Source organism: Grammomys surdaster, unplaced genomic scaffold (assembly GCF_004785775.1).
Source record: "Grammomys surdaster isolate TR1022 unplaced genomic scaffold, NIH_TR_1.0 190, whole genome shotgun sequence".
NCBI classification, from domain to species: domain Eukaryota; kingdom Metazoa; phylum Chordata; class Mammalia; order Rodentia; family Muridae; genus Grammomys; species Grammomys surdaster.
In genome coordinates, this window is record NW_021604635.1 from 3,549,795 (window position 1) to 3,570,696 (window position 20,902).

General features: G+C 41.3%; 1 protein-coding gene across 7 annotated transcripts in view; it reads right to left on the bottom strand.

Moving 5' to 3' along the window:
• Cdk19 (cyclin dependent kinase 19) overlaps positions 1–20,902 on the bottom strand; it is a 132,121-nt gene that overhangs the window by 39,711 nt on the left and 71,508 nt on the right. For 2 of the 7 annotated variants that reach the window (XM_028769059.1, XM_028769060.1), the window contains 2 exons: positions 9,683–9,793; positions 7,872–8,012 (listed from right to left, as the gene is read on the bottom strand). In XM_028769059.1, coding sequence (XP_028624892.1) covers positions 7,872–8,012; positions 9,683–9,793 — 252 coding nt within the window. Of the gene's footprint in view, positions 1–3,539; positions 3,631–3,706; positions 3,732–7,871; positions 8,013–9,682; positions 9,794–13,438; positions 13,444–20,902 lie in introns of those variants that run through there. The other 5 variants (XM_028769065.1, XM_028769063.1, XM_028769062.1 and 2 more) reach the window with 5 other exon arrangements.

Consider the following 20,902-nt stretch of genomic DNA (forward strand, 5'->3'; position numbering starts at 1 on the left):
GGGGAAGGGAGAGGGAGAGGGAGAGAATCTGAGTATTAGGAATGAGAGTCTTGTTGTTTATGGCTAGGTAAGAGTTCTCTGTCAACTACAACCCTACCCTGTAGTTTCTTTTAAAGCACTTTTTTTTTTTTAATGTGTATAAATTTCCCCACGATGGACTCAATGAGGGAAAGGTTATGTTTTATTAATTCTTACATTCTCAAGTGCTCAGTACGGTGTCTAGTACATATTAGACGCATTGTAGGTTTCCTTATCCAGAGCACCTAGCCATTATTTAAAATGTATTTATATTGTCTCTTTAAGCCAGGAGTCTTCCCGTTTATGTTCCATGTCGACAGCTGATGTGAGCTATGGTAAATCAGAAACAACCTCGAATTCTAAGTATATGACTAGCTTCACTTTACCTTAAGACCAGGCTGGTCTTATCTGTAATAATCAGTTATGTTAATCCGATTTTGGTACTCACATTAAACAATGCCTGCCAATCTAGCACTGCCAACATTTAACAATGTGCTTCTTTGTCTGCCATTGTGGTTGTAGGCCTGAAGAGCAGAGATATGGTTTTCTTTTCTCTAACAAGAACCAATAAAAGCCAACATTATAAAAAAAAGCTCAGTGCAAAAGCAACCCATGTATCTGGAAGGCCATTTACCTCAGGCACTCCAAAGTCCAGAGGAGAACAAACATCAGACTATCGCACACTGGCATCAGCCTCAGGAGTAACAGTGCACGGGCACTCAGAAGCAGCATCAAGAAGCACACCCCACAGAAGCAACAAGAAAACCCAGTTTTCTATTATATCTATGACACTCTAACTTAGAAAATCAATGTCCCTGTTCCAGGGTTAGCCACAGCCCTCACAGTCCAAAGCCCCATCTATGGTTTTGCTTCTTCCTCTTTTACTTTTTTATTTGGTTTAATTTTTATCTGTTTTGTTCATTCTTATTATAAAAGAAAGGAAGTGTATCAGAGGGCAAACTGAGCTCTCTTGTCTAACTGAGCACTAGGCCCACCTGAGCATGCAAACCTCCCAAAGACACTCCCCAGGCCAGCACTGAAAGAACCAGAGCACTGGAAATTTCTAGGTACACAGACTTAGTCCCTTGTCTTCCACTCAAATGTATGTTCAGAACCATCACACTGTGAGCAGGAGAACACAAAGTGTCAGTCTTACATGGGAGATCTCTGTGTGCTCAGTGACAGATGTAAACACTGCCAGTGGTGGTGACCGCCTGGGTAACTATTTATCACAGCTTATCAATTTATAATTAAGATGGAGATAGCATTTTATATAAATTTTGCCATCAAGATTGAATGGCTAGTTCAGTCTCTAAAAAAAAAAAAAAAAGCCTTCAAAGCCTTCAGGTTCCTGCTCCTGTCTGTGGCCTTTTTCTTTCTGTGTGTGTGTCTTTGTGTGTGTGCAAATGTGCACATGTATAGCACCTGGATTAACTCCCCCACCCCCATCTTTCTTAGGGTTTTTTGTTGTTGTTGTTTTCTTTTGTTTTGTTTTTCGAGACAGGGTTTCTCTGTGTAGCCCTGGCTGTCCTGGAACTCACTCTGTAGACCAGGCTGGTCTCAAACTCAGAAATCCGCCTGCCTCTGCCTCCCAAGTGCTGGGATTAAAGGCACGTGCCACTATTGCCCGGCTTTCTTAGGGTTTCTATTGCCTAGATAAAGCACCACACCTACAAAACAGCTTACGGGGAGGGGATTATTCCATCTTGTAACTCTCACTCAGATCATCCTCTGTCACTGAGGGCAGTCTGAGCAGGAACTCAAAGCAGGAAGCTGAAGGCAGGAACTGGAGCAGAGGTCAGGGAAGACCGTTCCTTACTGGCTTGTTCCCTTCAGTTTGCTCAGCTTGCTTTCTTAGAGCACTCAGGGTCACCTGCCCAGGGGTGGCACCACACCAGTGAGCTGAGCCCTCCACATCAATGGCTAACTAAGAACATGCCCTTTAAGGCCTGACCGTGGTTAGGTCCCCTGTCTCGAGCTGCCCTCTCTAGTCCACCTGAAGGCCCAGTCAAGGCCCTGAGGTCCTCTCACACTACCAGACTTACTTCCTCACGAGATTATGAATTATGGAAACTTCCTCTACAGCCGGGCCTCTGCCACTCTTGCTTTTTATGGATCCGTTTGTGTTCTGGTTTTGTTTCAGCTGTTGTGACAACAACCTGACTAAAGCAACAGAGAGAAAAAAGGTTTGCCTGGCTTTCTAACCCAGTCACAGTCTCGGCAGCAACTTACGGAAGTCAGTGCAGGAATGCAAGCAGCTTGCCACATGGCATCAACAGTGAAGACAGGAGACAGGAAAGGCACGATGATGGTGGCAGCTGCTGCACCAGCTTTCTCCACTCCTGTAAGTTCAGAGCCCTGTCCCCCTGCCTCACAGCTCTGCTGTGGCAAGGTGACATTAAAACTAACACTGCAGAACAATTAAGTCCTATTCAGATCCACACTGTCTTCAGTAGAACTCTCCCTCTTTAAGTAGAATGTTAGTTTAGTAAATCAAATGAACACAGGAAGTCATCTACTAGCACAGCCCTCTTGCCTCCAGAGCCTCTCAGTAGTATCTCATTTAAGAGGGAAGAATGAAAACTAAGCTGTTCAAAGCACTTACTAATTGTAATGTTAATTAACTTTTAAAAATTTTCTATATTTTAAATATTAAGACTTGGTGAAATATTTGTAGTTTTCAAATGTAATCTACAGGAATACCATGGACTAGTTTTTAAATCTTTAGAAACCAGGAAGGATGAGTCAGACTTACAGCTGATCTCTGCTTCAGCAGAGAGGCTAGAAAGAGGGTCAGGTTGAAGGAATGCCGGGGAGGAAGGCACGCTTGGATGCTGGGGAGTTAATAAGGACTGTCCAGAGGCAGCGGCACGAGAAGGGCCAGTGGGAGTGATTTAGAAGCTCGGTATTAAGGTAACGAGTCAACTGAATAAACTCTGTGACCGCCACGTACAGGGAAGGGAATGGAGGCCTAATGGCTAACTAAGAAACTTCTATCTTCTACTTTTTATTTAAAAAGATTCATTTTTTTTTATCTGTACGCATGTTTTATCTCTCTCTCTGTGTGTGTGTGTGTGTGTGTGTGTGTGTGTATGTATATGTGTGGCCCAAGGCACCAGAAAAGGTGTAGCTCTCCTGGAACGTGAATTAAAAATGGTTGGGAGCAGCCATTTGGGTGCTAGGAACTCAGCCCAGTCCTCTGCAAGTGCAGCAAAGACACTTGCCATGAGCTATCTCTCGACCCTCTCCTTTGGACTTTTAAACAAATACAAATTCAGCTCACTAATAATAAAAAAACAAAAAACAAAACAACTACTGAGAATGTAAGTTAGACTTGTAGAACAGAATTTCCCCAACTACTCTAGCAGAGAAGAGGCAGGACAGGCCCGAGCCTTCGCTCCGTCTTCACTCAGTAAGACCGAGAGCTGAGCAGGTGCTGGGTCCTGGGATATGAGAGAGGAAAGACAGTCTAACTGTAGGTCAAACATGCCGCTGACCAGCAGCAATGGTCTGAAACTCACCATCAGTGGACCTACTCAGTCCACCACTCAGCCAGCATGCCTCTGTCTGCTGAAGAACAGTGTCCTGTGCTCTGCAGACACTCCTCTCAGGTGCCTTACAAGCACACACAGTAAGACAGCAGCAGGACACAATCAGTGAGGCATGAACTCTGCTCTGGGAAGCTCACCGCTGTAAAGAGGCTGCCAGCTACGTGCTGGCGTTCCTCCACGGCTGGAGCAGCAGTCCCACGATCACGAGACATCCTGCACCTCAGCATCTTACTCCGCGCTGCATCCTCTATAAAATTAAAACACAGCACTCTCTCTGTTTACAGATTCAAATATTTATAGACTTATGTCTCCCCTTCACTGTCTCTCAGCCAAGAGAAATACATTTAGCTCTTTCTCCTTTCCTTTTAAAGCCAATTCTTCAATTTGAATAATCTTTTTAGTGGCTTTAAAATTCTCTGCTTTTGTACTACATTCTAGGATCTAAATCATATAACTGAAATATTGTTCCAGACATGAAAGAAAACAGTTAAAAATCATTTTGAGGATTAATGAATCTGTATGGAACTCTAGAATCTTAGCTCTTAGCTGCTCTCAGTCTCCTTTCAGTGTATTATCAATCTGCACATTTATACTTTTTCTAATACTGCATGGTTTTCCAGGTTTCTGAAATAATCAGCTAGAGACAGTGAATACAGAGACACAGTTGTGACTCACACACGGTCTCAAGCAATCTGGAACGAAGCAGTTAACAGCCTTCCAGGGCCTCATACGACAGCTCTGGTCTTCAGCCCACTACAATAAATTTCAAACATCCCTATCTCCTTTTAATAACACACTCTTATGTTAGCTACTTCACATCTCCCCACTGATGACAATGCAAATGTACGGGTTAAACACTCCATTCCTGAAAACACTTGGGCAGAAGCAGGAAAGTGTGGTCCAGATACGAGGCTCCTAGCCAGTGGGAAGGACTGGGGAGACTGCACTCAAGTGTATTAGGATTACTTACAAACGGTGCAAAGTTACAGTAGCCATGTGGACAAAATACAAACAAGCACTGGGATAGGTCAGAACTTCTCTCATAATATGTTTAAGCCCTATTCTCACCCTATGGACAAAAAGACATTTTGAAATCAGTGAGGAATCCATTCTTTTGATCACAAAGTTTCAGGATCTTAAAACAAACCAACCCTCCAAACTACAGAACCAGCTACAACCCAAATACTTTTAGTTTTCTTTACACTACACCATTTATTCCTATTTGAGCCCAGCAGAACTCATGTCCTTTCTGAGATAATACAAGTGCCTTTTCACCTTACAGTTTCTGATTTGAATATTTATAACCAGCATTTCTCCCCTAAGGTTTTAAATTCTGTGTCAAAGACCAAGTCAAGTTCTACCTCCTCCCCAAAGCATCATCTCCTCCCGCATCACACACAGTAGCTTTTGTTGGCTTGAATAGCAGCACGGAGTCTGCACCTCTGAGGACCTACCATCCTATTCCCTTCATTAAAACTGCTGGTACCCAGGTACTCATGCTTCTCCTCTTAGTCCTTGCCTCCTTGAGAGGGCCTCCGACGCAGGTGCGTCTCTATCATTCCCATTTCTCTGTCTTACACACGTGCACACGCACGCGCCCGCGCGCACACACAAATAATAAAAGTTCATGGAGGACAGTGTTTCAAATTCTGCTATTTCTACAATATTTTCTGTATATAAGGATTAAAACCCTGCCTTCTAAAAAAAGTTACAGTCTGGGAGATGATCTAAGAAAGTGGTTCTCAACCTTCCTAACGCTGTAACTCTTTAATACAGTTCCTCATGTTGTGGTGACCCCAACCATAAAATCATTTCTATAACTACTTCATAACTATAATTTTGCTATTGTTATGAATTATAATGTAAATATGTTTTGTGATGGTCTCGTGCGACTCCTGTGAAAGGGTATTCAACCCCAAAAGGGGTTGTAACCCACAGGTTTAGAACCACTGATCTAAGACATCTGTATGATATAAACAAGTATCATAAAAGAACAAACAGGAAATATAACAATAACAAAGATTATTTCATCTCAAAATTGAGATGGATTATGAAAATAAGCTTTACTTTTTTTAAAGCTTATTTTGTTTTATTACATGTACTCATGCTTTCTTCTGCAAGTGTGCCTGTGTATCCTGTGCAAGCTTGGTGCCCATGGACGCCAGGAGACAGCATCAGATCCCCTGGAACTGCCATGTGAGTGCTTAGAATCAAACCCATGTCCTTGGCAAGAGCATCCAGTGCTTAACTACTGAACCATCTCTAGCTCCAAGCTTTAAATATTTCTGCAGAGCCTTAAAAGACAAGTACACCCGAGTATGTAGAGACAGGGACAAGAATAAGAAGACAAGGACACGTAAGCCATTAAGGCAAGACATCTCAGGACAATGTAAGGATAACCAACAGCAGAAGACAAGCAGAGAGGAATGGGGTCAAGGGAGGGTCTGACGTCATGAGAGCTAGATTTAGTAAGATCCTGAAACTTTACTTATTCCAAAATTCCTGGAGGCTAATACACGGTCACTAGGTCTCTATGGACTAGAAGGAAAAGACTGTTAAAGGAGTTAATGGAGGAGACACATGTAGAAGCAGGACCATGATAGAAGGCCTCAACAAGGAAGGGGACACAGGGGATAAAAACAGGTGCGGAGAAGAGAGAATATAAACATGACAATGGTATGTTCTCGATGCAAGCTACAAAATAGGTCAAAAGTCTGGATGCTAAGAAGGCTGGTGCCATAACTAAGAGAGAGGACACTGAAGACAGACAGCAAATGAAGAAGAAAAGCAGAGTCCTGGTCATACCAATCAATGTTCACAGACTGTCAGAAAACCATTCTACTTAGAACAAAACAGTAACTCTAAACCAAGAGGAAAACACTCGAACCAACCCTGAATAAGAGATTCCCTCCAATGATTCAAATGTGACTGGAACCTTGAAAATAGAGATCTAAGCTCTCCCCATGTGGTCATTCCAGAACAATCTCAAATGTGGTGATATACACATGGAAAATACAGAACTGGAACACTAGGAAACTTAAAGATCCTTATGATTCTTAAAAATGTTAAATGAATGACTGATTTGTGGTTACTACCATTCGGTTATAATTCAACTGCAATGCCACAGCAGGAGGTGTCTGACTGACAAGGTGCCAAGGGATACTAATTACCTTCTCTTCATGTATCCATTCTTTTCTGCAGCAAATAGCTCTCCTCAGCTAAGACAGCTACAACCTACCTACACTAACCCTATCATTTCTGGATCTCAAATTCACAAAAGTCTGAAAATAAAGTAGTATGAAATCCTATGGGGAAGATAATACCTGCAACAATAATGGCATGAGGACTGTGGCTGTCTTATACCGCTGTGTTTGTAATAAATAAAAAACTGACAATCTAACCTGCAAATCAAGGTGAGTACTTAGCATGTAAGTTGATTATTAGTAAATGTTTATTATACATATACCAAATTAAAATATAAGACCAAACATTTGCATTGTGGCTAATTTGCCTAATAAATATGTTCTAGCTATTAAATGCATTTATTTAATATTAAGTAATATTGATAACAACATTCTTTTCACCAGAGGTAATATTATTTAAGCCTAAGGGGATGAAAAATTAGAACTCAACTTCCATTATTAGTGCTTTTAGATAAAGAACAAGTTGGAGTGAAATCTACCAGCTTTACGTAATTACTGAACATTAAAATTATACACTACTAATGTTAAAAATCACACTGACAGTTTACAGCCATGTATTGATTTAATGAAATAATAGAGACCAGATGTCTAAGATTAATCTAGTTTGTATGGTGTTTGATTATTTGAGACAGGGTCTTGCTATGTAGCTCAGGCTGGTGGTAAACTATCTTACTGTCTGAGTACTGGGGTTGCAGGTGTGCACTACTGCACTCTGTAGGGGATAAAAGGGGAGGGAGGGAGGGAGGGAGGGAGGGAGGGAGGGAGGGAGGGAGGGAGGGAGGGAGGAACGGAGGGCAGGCAGGCAGAGAAGGACTAAGGGGTAGGGGAAGACATCTTCACTGTTTGCCTAGGCTATCCTTGAACTCATGGCAATCCTCCTACCTCAGTTTCTCCAGTGCTGAGATTACAGACAGGAGCCGTCACTGCATCAGCTCCTGGTGTTTTGACTGTAGGTTATAAGTGACTTTTTATCCCTCCTTTTGCATGTACTTACAATTTTTTCTTAGCTAATGCTCTATTATAATTGTACCAAAATGAATGATTTTGTTAAATTTAAGATAGAAAACAATGTGTCGGTGAATTAAAGCGCAGTGCTTACCAGGTCCCTGTGGAGCACCCAGTTGGCGTGGAGGTAATGGATACCATCGAGAATCTGGTACAGCAGCGATTTAACCATGGATCTCGGCAACTGCATGGGCTTTTTATTTGCTTTTGATGCACGGTGAAACTTAATAATATGCTAAGGATTAGAAAATAAAACATACTATAATAACATATTCTGCTCATATCTCCACCAAAACCCCACCATAATCAAAACTGAAATAAATGCTCTGTATTTTACACTTACCTTTTAAAGTTAGTGACACAAAAATTTCTGAATAAAAAGGTTGTCCAAAGAATGTATTCTGGGATGAATGTGACCACGTTAATATGGGTCTATAATCAGATTTACTGAAAACATTAAGAATTCTCACTAAATCCCTTCTAAATGGTAAAAGGGGGCAGATATTCCTATGCCTGTCTAAGAACACTGTTGGTGTTCTGTGTGGGTGGGAGGAAGGGTGGCAAACTGTTCTATAAAGACTGAGTATGTCTAGATAACATCACTAACAATAAGGATCTATGTACTTACTGCCTCCTCGAGGCCCAGGTGCCCCTAGAGCAGTATATGAAGAGCAGTATATGAAGAGCAGTATATGAAGAGCAGTATATGACGAGCAGTATATGAAGAGCAGTACAAAGGAAAGTAGCAACCACAGCACATTTTTCACACTTATACCTTCATGCAAGGGAGGAAAATGCTACAGGTCACGTCTAAATCCTAGTCTCCAGCTGCACTTCGACCTCACTCGGGTCCTCTGAAGAACAGCCAATACTCCGAACCACTCTGAGCCACAGCACCAGCCCTCCTACACTCCTATTTAAAGCGAGCTATGTACATTATCCAGTAAGCTTTGTAGAAACAAAGGAGCAATAAGAAAAATGAAGAAAACTCTTTTGTTTTGGAATAGGACCTCAGGTTAGCCCAGGGTAACTTCAAACTCATTATATATATTCAAGGATAACCTTTAATTCTTGATTCTCCTACTTCCACATCTAAGTGCTTGGATTCAAGTATGCATTACCATGATGAACAAAATATTTTTTAAAAAAATTATTATATTTTATTTGTGTTTTATGTATGCGCACATGTGTAGATATGTGTGTGTAAATGTGTATGTTTTCCTTTGTGTGCACACATGCATGGACACCAAGCACACGTAGAGATCAGAGACAACTCACAGTAATTGGTTCTCTCATGAACTTTCAAAGCTCACTCAAGACCTTATAAAGGCTGTCAAAGTTATTCTTATTCAGATCTTTTCTTTCATATAGAAGGCAAACTACAACATATGGAACCAAATTTATCCATAGTTTAACTGTCAAATTTGGTTTGTTATTTTTTTGGTAGTTTTAGGGACAAAAATGTTTAAAATGCTCTAGTTAGGAACTGGCTTTTTTAATGTATTGATAAGGCTTTCTAAAAACTATAAACATACTTCTACTTGGTAGACCCAATTTTAAATACCAAAATATAGTAAGAAATCAACTTGAACTTAACAACTACTCACAAATATATACTTGATTAAATGTGTGTGCACTTCACGACAGGAACTAATGGTTACCACACACATTACCTGTCACTAGCTGAGCACGAGAGGAATCTCTTACTTCTCACTATTACACATGTCATCATTTCAATAAATATCCGCTAAGTACCCATTTTTCAAACCAACATTTACTACAGTTGCTCTGAACTGTGACTTATAGTAGGCTTTCTTTTCAGTGCATCAGCAGTACATTCTGCTTGCATACTTGTCCCTTATCTATATAAAATAATCCTCTAGACAGAGGACTTTATAAACTTACCCACAGGTCGTGTTCTGCATAGTCAAACAGTAGCCACACCTTCCTGTCGCTGTGAGAAAGGAACACCTTCTGCAAGGCGATCACATTAGGGTGCTTCAGTTCCCTCAAAAGCTAAGAGAGAAGGGGGAGGTATGAGAATGAATTGAGAATGAATATTCCACGATTAGCAAGGGAGGGGCCGAGGACGGGACATATTACTCAGATCTGAACAGAATTCTTTTGAGACAGGTCTTACTACAGTTCTGACTTAGCCTCCTGAAGGACATGTATGCACCACTGGGCTTGGCTTTAAGGTAAGCAGCATGAAAAGGGAAATAGCTCTCAAAATACTCTGACAGTACCTTTCTGGTCTTTTTCTATAGTGTGTGTGTGTGTGTGTGTGTGTGTGTGTGTGTGTGTGTGTGTGTGTGTGTGTGTGTTTTAAAATAGGGTCATTTTAGATGATGAAATGTAAAAAGATCAGTAAAATGAATCCTGCATCATCACTACTGGGGAGATATTTCAGTCAGTGAAGTGGCTGCATTTGCTCACTCTGGAGTGCACGGGCTATGAGGAGTGGTGCTCCTCGTGTGCACTCACTCATAAGGACGGGAGTTGACAATGCTGTATCGTGAACACTTCCCCAAGCCCTCTATGCTACAGCTTTGGTCAGTATTCCATGCTGGAATCAGGAAGTAGTGGACTCTGTACAGCATATCCTGTGGAATGAAGGAGGGCCATTGGGAGTGCTGCCCTTGAAGGAGATGCTGGGCCTTTGGACCCTCCTCTCTCTCTTCTCCTCAGTCTACACCCCAAAGGCATGAATGAGTATGAGCGGGCCTCTGCTGCCACCTGCTCTGTCTATGAGGTTCGGAGCCATCACAAGCTCCAGGCAAAAGGGCCAAAAAGCTATGGCCAGAAATCTGACACAATAAACCTTTGCATGTAGTAATCCGACTATCTCAAGTATCTGTCACATAGACAAAAGCTGACTCACATAGATGTCCTGAACACACAAAAAAGAATACCCTTCACAGGGTACAAGCTTCAAGTTCCACCCTGACAAAGAAGTGGACAGACCAAATGAAAACTCCTCACCTGCACATGATAGGCAGCAGTCACAATGGCATGAATGCAAGGTAAAAGTCTTGTAAATATGTCTGTCTCAGATTACTCAACCAGGATTCAGATTTAATAGGCACAGAGAAACATAGTCAATTTTTTGTTTGTTTGTTTTTAAAGACAGGAGCTCAGCATCTATGTTCACATAGGCCTATAATCATAGGCCTATTCAGGAAGTTCAAGGTCTCTTTGGACTACAAAGTAAATTCAAGGCTTGGGCAATTTAGTGAGACCTCATCTCAAAACAAAAAGCAAAAATAGGTATGGTATACAGCTCAGCACTAAAATGCTTACATAGCATATATGAGACCCTGAGTTCAGTCTCTAGAAAACACAAGCACACGCACGTGTACAAACACACATGCACGCACACACAAACACACACACACACACACACACACACACACACACGAGCGCGCGTTATGTCAGGCCAGACTGGCTTTGAACTTGCAGCAGTTAAGAGCATGGCTGCTCTCCCAGAGGACCGAGGTCCAACTCCCAGGACCACATGGCAGCTCTGAAAGTCTAGTTCCAGAGGGCTCTGACGCTGTCCTCTGGCCCTCCTGGGGACTGCATGCATCTGGTACTCTGACACACATGCAGGCAAAACACCCATGCACATAAAAAAAAAATAGTTAAGAAATAAAATTTAAAAAACAAAACAAAAAACCAAATGGGAACCATGGCATCTATCTTGGTAAGCAGTTTTCATGTCTTTGTAAAGTTCATTATACGTTTGTTGATTTTTTTCTTTCTTGTTACATGTTTATTGAATACTTACAATGTGCATAATGATTATATAAAGATGTTTTACTCCCATTTAATTCTAACAACAATTGTATGATACAACTTTAAGATCAGGGAAGGCTGACAGCCCTTCCCCGTGGGTGGGGCGGGGAAGAGTAGCCGTTCTGCTAACAGTGCGGCCTCCAATGCTATGGCTCTTTGCTATGTGTGCTCCAGCAGGCACATGCTCCTGTCAGTGACAGGGTCAGATCCAGTCCACACACACACAAGTCTAGGAATTAAATGGAGAGTCAGTCACTAGTAAACTTAGCACGGTTGGACAGGCTTCTGTACGTTTCGTGGATGCTGCTGAGAATGGGATGGAACACAGTGAGAGGCAGAGTGATGGCAGACTCGGCGCTGCTGCATCCCTTGCACAGGTGTAGATCTGTGTTAGCATAGCTTATCCTAGTCATTGTTACATCTGCCTCCCTGTCAACCATGGGCTTCTCAGACAAAGGCAAACTGTGACTTTGCTCTGTGTCCCTGGGAATGGCAGTCTCAGGCACACTGGAAGAGTGTCAGGGCTCTGGGAATGGCAGTCTCAGGCACACTGGAAGAGTGTCGGGGCTCTGGGAATGGCAGTCTCAGGCACACTGGAAGAGTGTCAGGGCTCTTTGTTTTGGCCATCTCATCTACTTTATGGAATAATACGTATGCAAATAACACACACACACACACACACAGAGAATATGATTTTTATGCATGAAAACAATAGCCTTGCTAAATTTTGATTTTTTTTTGACAAACTATCCTCTATCAGAAAGCATTTTGAATGATTTTTTAAAATTAAGATCTATTCCACTAGAAAAGTGGACATGCATGTGGAAACCAGAGGTCATCATATATGGTGTCTTCCTCAACTGTCTCTCTCCACTTTCATTTCTGGGGAAGGGTTCTTACTGAAAGCTCACCAAATTGGCTAGGCTGGCCAGCAAGCAAGCTCCAAGAAAGCATTAGGTCTACTTCTCCAATGCTGAGGTTACAGAGACATGCACCTGGCTCTGGGCTTTTTCGGGTCTTCATGCCTGAGAGACACGTACGTACTTATCAAGTGAGAGACACGTACGTACTTATCAAGTGAGTCATCTCATCAGCTCTCAGATGCATTTTTAAGACTAGTTTACAAACAAAACATTAGGTCCTAGATAAATATTACACAAAAAGTATATTCTCTACCCTCACTTTGCAACAAAACAAGTAACTAAGCCTTCTACCATTATTTACAGAACAAACAGAATAGCCATAAACAAACCTCAGTGTTCAATAATAGCAAAATGGACAATGACAGTATATCCACATACTACCAGCTTCAGATATATATACACTAAAGTATATATTTTTAAATTTTTAAAAATTATGTGTGTGTGTTTATGTGTGCAGAGAGCATGTGGCCATGACTACAAGAGTAATCAGACCTCCTGAAGCTGGACTTACAGGCAATTGTGAATGTTGACATGGGGGCTTGGAATCCAATGGAAGTCCTTTGTATAAAAAACAATTTATTTACAAAATAAAATGTATAGCAAAATATCACTAGTATCTGTTTCACCGTGTGAGATGACAAACACTTTTCTTTTTGAAAAGGTTTTTACAATGAGCATTATTGGTATTTTAAGAAACATCACCCATCCTAAAGACAGCCCTTCCTCTCTAAAACTCCACTTGTCACAGTGTGTGTGGTTATCTAGAAAGGATACAAGGAACCGAGAGAGCCAGGGCCTACTTCTTGGCAAAATCCTATTTTGTCAATGGACTTTAGTCTTTTGTTCAATAAATATTTGTTCCACACAATCTGTGCAACCACAAATATGTTTCGATCCATTGATACAGCAGTTAAGTAGGCTACGATTTTCCTATGATACATACCGAATGGTAACTTCTGGGCTAGATACTCAGTGTGGTAACCTGATTGCAATGCAAACTTGTCAAGATGTTCAATGGATACATCTTCCAGACATGTAACTATAGAAAGTATTCACTTTTCATTGTCCTAAACACATGCAAAATATAAAGTTAGCATTCTACCCATTTTTCTCTAAAACACTATTTAAGCTCTTTCCTGACGCCCAGAGGTCTTTACCAAGTTAAAGATTCCAACATGCATTTCTATTTTCACTCACACTCCTCCTGCTGTCTATAACGTTCCCCATTTCTATTTTTACCCACATTGCCTTTTGGGTTGTCTATAATGCTCCCTTGGGTTCAAGACTCTTACTTTAAAAAGGACTCTAAAATTCGTTACTCAAAAAAAAAAAAATCGTTACTCAAATAACTTACTTTTCCCAAAATAAAGTCAACTTTCTATTCTTGTTTTTTTTTTTTTTTAATAACAATATGACTCACAGGGCCATCAAACTTTCTCTTGGGCAAAAACATTCCAATGACTTTATTTTAGAAAGTACTAAGCATATCAAAATTTAAAATGACATAATAATGAAGTAGTGAATTCTATTGTCAATTAGGAGAACTGCCTAATTTCACTGGGGAGCGACCGTAAAGGAGTGTTAATAATTAGCAGTGAAGCTAGCGCCCTCCCACCTCTGACAGGCTGTTTCAAAGCTAGCATTATTTCACAAGCACATGAGGTGCATTATGACCCTCCAGCAGGAGGCACTCACAGTATGAAAGGAGGGGTAATAAGCACAGTAACCCAACTATGGCTCAAGGTTTCCTTAATTCTGTGCGTGTTCCACTGCACATCCACACATCCACACTTCCCCTCTCTCCAGAGACAATGCTTAGGTACCAGTCATAAGCTCCATAAGCTCCAAAGGCCGGTGTTTCCCACAGCTACTTGTCATAATACAACACCACATATAATGAAAGCCCAAAAAAAAACCACACACACACAAAAAAAAAACAAAGCCAAAACCAAAACCAGTGAGTTCTGACTTGCTGGCAGTATGACACAACGTAAGTCACTTAACTCTGAATCTTGCAGAATAATCTACTTACACAAGTTTCCATGACAAATAACTGACTATACAGTGATTAAATATATAAACTCAATGCCAAACTCTTGACGAATTAGAATTACTACTCATAACTACCATTAAGAAAAAGCAAGCATGCCATTACTTATGTAGACTGCATAGCAGAAGATACGTTCTTGATAAACAGGAGCTGTAATTGTATTTAAGTTGAAAACAAAACAAACAAACAAACAAACAAACCCTAACTAACCAAGTGTCAGTTCCACCCACCCCTCCTCGAAGAAGCCTGATGGTACATCAAGTGGAGACCATCACAGAGAACTACAAACGGACACAGTACACACATCAGTGGAGCACAGTGAGTCCCGACAGTTAACACTACATAGCAGCTCCTGTATTCCAAGCCATAGCTCAGGGAACATGCAGAAGAGGGGGGGCAGAAAGATCCTAAGAACCAGAATTTCGGGAGGTGCTCTCAAACAGCCTCCTCTAGAAATAGCTGCACAAACATCATAAAGTGTCAAAAGTGTCAGGATCAACAGGCATTTTAACCTGGAAGGGGAGACATTCTGTGGGGTCCCACTTCTAGATAAAAAAAACTAAAGGCAACAAAAGACTACTATGGACTCAGTGTGTTACAGTTCTATCCATCTGGGAAACACAGGAAGAGGGAAGACGGATGTTACAATAGTAACCATCCACTGGGGTGGGCAGGTGCGTGGGAGAGGTTGAAAGAAGGGAGCCTGGGAGGAGCTGGGGGAAGGGAGGGAAAAGCCATACAGCTCTATGTCCATTCCTAAAAAAGCTAACCCATGAAGACAGTAGGAAGTACTCATTAGAGACACAGGCAGTGCTGGACATGGCACAGTGCTGCCTGCCGAGCGCCCAAACCCTGCGGTAAGAGAGTCCATCATGATGCGGTGGCTACATGGTGGCTACATGAACGCTGCTCCTCGGCTACCAAACAACCTGGTTTCTTTTCTCCCTGACATCATGTTCTGCAAGTTTGCTCTGAGAGCGCTATCTAAGCTGTGAAGTCTAAGTAGTAAGTTCACATCTCCTTTACTGTGATAGGATGTATGTTTATTTAGGTAAGCTTCCACGTAATACATTACATATGAGAATTTGAAAACTTTCTATAAATCAACAGGACTGTGAATATACAAAGTTAAAATGTGAAAAAGAAACAGATACAATGGAGTCTGCATAGTAAAACCTAATTCTCAAGAGCATTCTAATTCCTTCCCCTCTCCCACCCTCCTCTGCCATTTTTTTCTAAATCTGAACAGTTGAGTGACCACTCCAAATACTATAAGGAAATAGACTAGTTTACCAATTGTAGCTAAGGGTTTGCATTAGTAATTAATAACCACTGAACCAGCAACAGAAATGATTAAACGCTGCCGGATCACTATGCTTCAAGAGGAGGTATGAACACAGAGAGTTAGACTCAATCAACCAACTGTGCTTCCTTCGTTATAAAGCACGTCACAGAAGTTTTAACCAATTGCTCTGAACTGAACACTATCCAGGAAACACCTACGGCACTGACGGTTACACAAAGCGACTTGGTCCCCAGTCTGCTAATAAACCTACATATGCACTATGGGGAAACAGAGGGCTAGTCTTACACACCGGTGTAACTACCTTTATGTCTTTTTACTATGCAGCTACTATTTCTAAACAACAAATGCTGAAAAAATTACATAACGGTGTGACATCTATTACATTTTTTGTATGGTGTTGAAAATATTCAATGTCCATTCAAAGTCAGCCATTCAACCACGGAGCTGTACAGTCAGCCCAACTTTAATCCTTTAAAATGAATTAAACTAGCAGACGTGAAACTTTTATAGAAACACACTAAACGACTATTAGATTTAAAGGCTAGAAATCATTAAATTATAATGATGCAAATCAGACACGTATGAATGAACAGCCTTCATCTTAGCCCTTGAAAACTGATACCAGAGGACTTCAAAACAGCGTCAGTAAAGGGCGGGGAGAGCGGGCACGGGAAAGGAAGAAACAAAGATTCATAATAATCTCATTGTTAGCAGTGTACATCTGTACACTGTAAAGCAAGTTTTTTTTTTATTTCTGAGCTTTGATATTTAAAATCTATTCAAAGTTTCGTGTGTGTGTGTTTTGAATACTACAGGTCAACGGCAAGCTTGTAAACACCATCCAATCTAAGACAGCAAGGAGTCATGCTGCCTGTTATATAGCGTATAAAAATCAATTAAAAAATGAGATACAAGAGACAATATAAACAGATATTTCACAAAAGTAAATGAACTTAAAATAGTAAACGATTATAGACTACTCCATCTACTCCTACTCAGAAATGCAAACTGCAGCCGAAGGGATGTGCTTTACTCAGAGCGGGGGGGGGGGTGGGGGGGTGTCTTTTAAAGCTTCAACTGTCTAAATGACATCAGTCAGAGTTAAACGAGTTAAAGAAATGCAGCACAGCACAGAGAATACAACTGCTGAGAATAAGACGCATGTGTTTTGTTGATATGGAACGATCACTAAGAAACAATAATAATAGTAACTTCAAAAGTAAAGCTATATAATATCTCTGGAATTTTTTAAGCTTTATGAAAACTTTGAAAAGGCAGTTGGAAGTCACTATTTACATTAAGCTCCTTTCTTGCTGAAGGAAAAGGTTTACATTTTCCATATGATGGGCTGGGGAGATGGCTCAGGAGGTAAAGTGCTTGCTGCTAAGCCTGATGACCTGAGTTCAATCCCTGGGGCCCACACAGTGGGAGGACAGAACACACCCCTGAAGGCTGCCTTCTGACCTCCAGACACACTAGCCGCAGCACTTCAAAGCCTAGTCAATGCACAGCAGTTGAGTAAATGCAGAAAGTTAAATATTTAAATTTTATGTCTAATGATATGGCTTGGATATAATATCCGGTCATGGGGCTCGGAAGTTTAACTACATACACCACTGAAATGCCAGTCAAAATTAACTAAAGAAACACATCGCCAGGCGGTGGGGGCACATGCCTTTAATCCCAACACTGGGGAGGCAGAGGCAGGCGGATTTCTGAGTTCGAGGCCAGCCTGGTCTACAGAGTGAGTTCCAGGACAGCCAGGGCTACACAGAGAAACCCTGTCTGGAACACAAACCCCCCCCCCCCAAAAAAAGAAAGAAATTACCGCAATTCTGGTTTTATATCTTATACTGTTCTGCACTTAAAATAGTATTTTTTGTGGAAAGCTAATCTAAGGCCCTGGGGTCTGAACTGCAGCCTACATGACCATTAGTGAATGTGAAACCAACTTATATGAGTTGCAATTAACATCTTTTCCACAAGTAACAGGACTAGGGGAAAAAAGAAAATGCCAGTAACCAGCAACGGTTCTAAGCATTGAAGAAAAAGATGAAGAAAATGTGTACAGATATAAGCAGTCTTAAAAAAAGTTGAAAACCACTGCTATTAGATATTATGTTGATAGCATCTGAAATAGTGTCCTCTCTAACCGAGAATTTATTTTAAAGGTATGTGTGTCATGTGAGTGCACATCTTTACAAGGCAGTTGTGAGTCAGCTCACCTGGGTGCTGGAACCAAACTTAGGTCCTCTGGAGGTGGCCCAAACCACTGAACCATCTCTCCAGTGCCCATAATCATCTTTAAGACAATTTTTGGTATGGCTGACTTGAAAAGGATTCTACTTATCAAAATAATAATGAATAAAAATACCATTTCTAAAAATTCAAAGAGGGAACTCTAAACAAACAAGTATATAACATTAAGACAAACAATTTCTTATACATGAACTTAGGCACATACACTGGAATAGCTCCACATTCAAAGTTACAAGCACTAATGTCCTTGAGATTTTTAAGATTGAAAATTAGGTTTTGAGTGTGTTATGTAAAGAGGTCACCAAAATAACAGACTTTTTTTTTTTTTAAATATCAAGGTTTCTGAAAATTCTAGAATATTGACATACACACAAAAACAAAAACCCTCACAATGTCCAAATATATACACGAGAGAGATTCAGGATATGGATTTAATATTATTATTTTAGAAAAGATCTTGCTATACTGCCCTGGCTACTCTGGAACTAACAGGTTCAAATGCTCCTCTTGCTGAGAGTACAGGCTGGTCCACCAGGCCCTGTGGAATATACTCTAAGTAGTATTTTTTATACCCAAGGAAAAGTTAGTGCTAATTACCAACACCATCCTTTGACAATCACATGTGATCAAAGCAAGCAACCACAGAATGACTAGCTAGGACTGGGAGCTTAATTCAGTAAATAAAGTAAAAACTTAAGAATCAATAAAAGTAAAACAGAACGGGAGAATAAACTCGGCTTTCTTTTCACGAACATGGCAATCGGATCATGAATACTGTGTAGTCAGAGTCCCAGGAGCCAGCTCCTGTGTTTGGCTAATGTCATCATATCGGACTCCATGTGTCTCTCCCTTACTCTACGCTACCTTTCTCTTCCTCAGCCAACTACCTCTTGCTTGATTTTTACTTCCTCAATCCCCTTCCTCCCCACACATTTGTACTTTAGGAAACAATCTGTTTCTTATGCTTATTATTCATATATATCCCTCATTGTTTTTATATATGTATGTACTCAAATTAACTATTTCATAAGCTGCACAGTCCTTCCATGTAATATATGTAGTCAGTGCATCAACAAATACCTGTTTTAAGTCCTCACATAGAACAAATGTTGGTCAGTAGGTAAACTTTGCAACCCTTATTCTAGAAGCAAGCTCAGTATGTGTGGGAGTGGGCTTGACGGTAACAGGAAGGAAGGGATAGACAGAGAGAGGGCAGCAACATAGTAATAGGATCTAGTTATTGATTCGGAGACAAATGATCCAGGATGGCCAGGAAATAAATAGGCCTAGTAGGTGTGGTTTAGAAACATTACAAATCCAAATGGGGAGAGTGTGTATGTGTGTGTGTGTCGGTATTTACAGACTGACGTCGTCAGGATCCGGAGCTTGAGACAGGGCTTGACTGGAGGTGAGGAGCCTGGGATTCACCCTGCGGAGAAGAGGTGCCACGGGACAGGAAGACAAGTAAACAGAGGACTCTGGGAAAATAAATGATGGAGCAGTGTTTAAAAGAGACACAAGAGAAAGAGGATACAAATCCAGTGTCTAGAACTGAAGAAGACAATGGGCCCCTCCTTGGCACAGTAAAGGTCCTGTTAGGAAGTGGGTATCCTTCCAACTCGAGCACTTATCAGATTCTACTGAAGGGGTTTAGAAACCAAAAACATTCAGTTCTACAGTCAGTATCCCACCTGTCTCAAACACTGGTGTGGCAAGGGGCCAGTCACATGTGGGAAAGAAAATACTTTTAAAACTAAACTGAAGGAGAAACAGAGACAGGATGCAGCCCAAGAAAAGTTGCCTTCAGCAGGCAATGCACAGCAGCCAGCGGGCCACGACTGGAGGGTCACTAAGGGCTCAAAGAAGCTCTGCATCATTTGGTTTTGTTACAACAGGAGAAATAACATTTTTAAAACACAGAAAAATATATAAGAAAATTAGTTTACTCAGATTTCACATATTTCATACTCTCCCCTATTTGCTCACTGTAGCCAAAATTTAACATGTAATTAAAGATTCTAGTTTTTAACAGGATGAATTCTAAAATACTAAGTAGCACATGATTATGACAAAATGACCTTCTAGTGAATGAGCATGGAAATACAGCTAGTAGCCCACAGTGTCCATGCCAGCTGCTTCTCTTCATTCACTTTTAAACTCCCACCCCCACCCACCCCCCACCCCCCACGCACACCAACACTGTGGAGGATCGGCAGGGAAGATGGAGCTGCCGAAGCAGCACAGGCCCTTTACGAAGGTGCTCTAACTAAGGGCAACCTTCACCATTTCAATTCTTAAAATGGTGACTTCGTAGATTACACCATTAAAAACAAAACTCCAAACAACCTCACGCAAATATTCATGGCTGAGAGCACCTTAAATCTGCAATGCTTAATAAAGCTAAGTACTTTTTAGAGCTATTATCAAGCAGAATAATGATACTGGGTTAGCAGTTTCTCTTAACCTGCATGTTACTGACACTGCAGCTCCCTGACCTGATCCCAGCATTCTTCTGGTGGCTTTGTGTCTACTGCAGTCTGTGTACCTCTTTTTTGGGGGGGTGGGATGGGTTGGAATGGGGTATGTGTGAGACAGGGTTTCTCTGTGCAACCCTGGCTGTCCTGGAACTCACTCTGTAGACTAGGGTGGCCTCGAACTCACAGAGATTCTCCCAACTCTGCCTCCTGAGTGCTGGGATTAAAGGCATGCACTGTGGCCCCAGCTGCCACTGCCACCAGCACCACCACCAGTCACCAGCACCAGCACCAGCACCAGTCACCAGCACCAGCACC